Source organism: Penaeus monodon, chromosome 16 (genome assembly GCF_015228065.2).
Source record: "Penaeus monodon isolate SGIC_2016 chromosome 16, NSTDA_Pmon_1, whole genome shotgun sequence".
Lineage (NCBI taxonomy): Eukaryota > Metazoa > Arthropoda > Malacostraca > Decapoda > Penaeidae > Penaeus > Penaeus monodon.
In genome coordinates, this window is record NC_051401.1 from 20086737 (window position 1) to 20089236 (window position 2500).

The 2500-nt window shown below is 26.0% G+C and overlaps 1 protein-coding gene across 1 annotated transcript in view; it reads left to right on the forward strand.

Annotated features, from left to right (window-relative positions):
* The window catches only part of LOC119582620 (hemicentin-1-like), a 154580-nt gene that overhangs the window by 106015 nt on the left and 46065 nt on the right, over nt 1-2500 (forward strand). Inside the window, exon 6 of the mRNA XM_037930997.1 lies at nt 886-1031. Within this exon, the coding sequence (XP_037786925.1) occupies nt 886-1031 (146 nt within the window). The remainder of the gene's footprint in view (nt 1-885; nt 1032-2500) is intronic.

Consider the following 2500-nt stretch of genomic DNA (forward strand, 5'->3'; position numbering starts at 1 on the left):
CATTATCATTATCATTATTTTAGTTATTATTATCATTATCAATACCATCGTTATTATTACTTTTATGATGATTGCTATTTTTATGATGCTCATTATCATTTTTATGATGATGATTGTTATTGTTATTACTATTATTATTATTATTATTATTATTACTATCATTATTATTATTATTATTATTATTATTATTATCATTATCATTACCGTTATCATTATTGTTATTATTATTATTATTATCATTACTAGTAGTAGTAGTAGTAGTAGTAGTAGTAGTAGTAATAGTAGTAGTATTGTTATCATTATAATTATTATGATTATTATTATTATTATTATTATTATTATTGTTATTATTAATATTATTATTATTATTATTATCAATTTGGTTCTTATCATTATTATTACTATTAGTACTGTGATATATATTATCGTTATTTTCATCATTAACATCATTTTACTATTGTAATTATTATTATCATAATCATTATTATCCTTATTATCATTATAATTAATATCAGTATCATCACCATTATTATTATTATTAATATCAATAATATTATCATCATTTTCAATATTATTATCATAATCATTATTATTGTTATTATAGTTTTTATTAACATATGCTCATTATTATTGTATTTATTGTTATTTTTATTGTTATTATCATTAATAAAATTATTGTGTAATTATCAATATTATTATTATTTATTACTACTATCATTATTAATAACTTTTATCATTGTTATCATTGCTATCATTATCATTACTGTAATTATCATTATTACTGTTTTTAATCTCATTTTATCACATCATCCTTGTTATTGCTGATATTAAGAACATCCTATTTATTGTTATTATTTTCATCCCCGTTGATTTCCCGAAACGCAGTGTTGCCAACCAGCGTCGTGATCACCAACCCGGGCCCAGTTCGGGAGGGTCACCAGGTGCGTCTCGTTTGCACGTCTGAGGGTTCTCTCCCCTCGGCGTCCCTCACCTGGACGATAAGGGGAGTCACCAAGCCAGCAGAGAAAGAGGTAGAGTTTAAATGAACCTGAATTTGAGGGTTGGTCTGTGGGAGGTTTCGCGTTTTGCTTTTGTTTGGGATTTTTGTTGTTGTTGTTGCTTGTTGTTGAAGTTTGGTTTTTCTCTTCTTGTTGTTTGTTCTTTGTTTCTTTTTATGCTTGGTGGTGGTGGTGGTGCTTCTGCTGCTGCAGATGATGATGATGATAATGATTATGGTAATGATAGTGATGATGATGATGATGATGATGATTATGGTAATGATTATGGTAATGATAATGATGATGATGATGATGATGATGATGATTACATTTGTATTAATTCTAATCATATCAAGGGGTAATAAAAGTATAAAATCTTTACAATTACTTTTCTTTATGTATTATATCACTTATTACAATAATTCCACCATTTTCTTACTTTTCTTAAAATGCATTTTCTCTGCCCTCATTTCTTTCTATTTTTTTTCCTATACTTCATGTTGTATTCTCTTATATATATATATATATATATATATATATATATATATATATATATATATATATATATATATATATATAATATATATATATACATATATATATATATATATATATATATATATATATATATATATATATATATATATATATATATTTATTTATTTTTTTTTTTTTTATTTTTTTTTTTCTCTCTCTCTCTCTCTCTCTCTCTCTCTCTCTCTCTCTCTCTCTCTCTCTCTCTCTCTCTCTCTCTCTCTCTCTCCTCTCTCTCTCTCCAACGCATCTTTAACAATCAAGGGAGATTGTGAAATCCAGTCATATCCCATTTAGCTAAGAATCTCTTCTCTTTCGTCATTGTTTTTTCGCTTCTATGCATTTATTTATCCATGTATCTATTTGCAGTTTATTATTATTATTATTATTATTATTATTATTATCATTATTATTATCATTATTATTATTATTAGTTAAGAGGATGGAAAAATATAAACAGATTATGAATTTCCGTTAAGTAAAAGGAATGCAAGAGTTCATCCTTCTGGAAATGCATAATTCATAAGAAAAAAAATATATATCGTTATGCATGCAGATATTCTCAGTTTCCGCCAGTAATTAAGATTGCAATGCATAATATAAGAGCAATCCTTAATGGACAAGTCGCAGTGCGTTGCATATGTGAAGATTCTGTGTGCATTGTCTTTGCATCTTATTGCATCTTCAGTGAACATTTGATTGCATTGTTCGTGGCTGAATGAATTACCATTAACATCGAGTCTAATTATATCGCAATTTGACCATTTGGTTTCGTTTGTTTTCATTGTATTTGTAATAGGAGTCACTGATATTATTTGATATTTGTGTTTATGGTTTGTGTTTTCATTTCCCTGAGGTAAAATGTAGTTTAAATAATATTTGTTTTTACTGGATGCTAGTGCTGTTTGGCAGACTAGTATGTTATATCATGTTTTAATTTGTACAGTATAATGATATTTCGTTGTGGA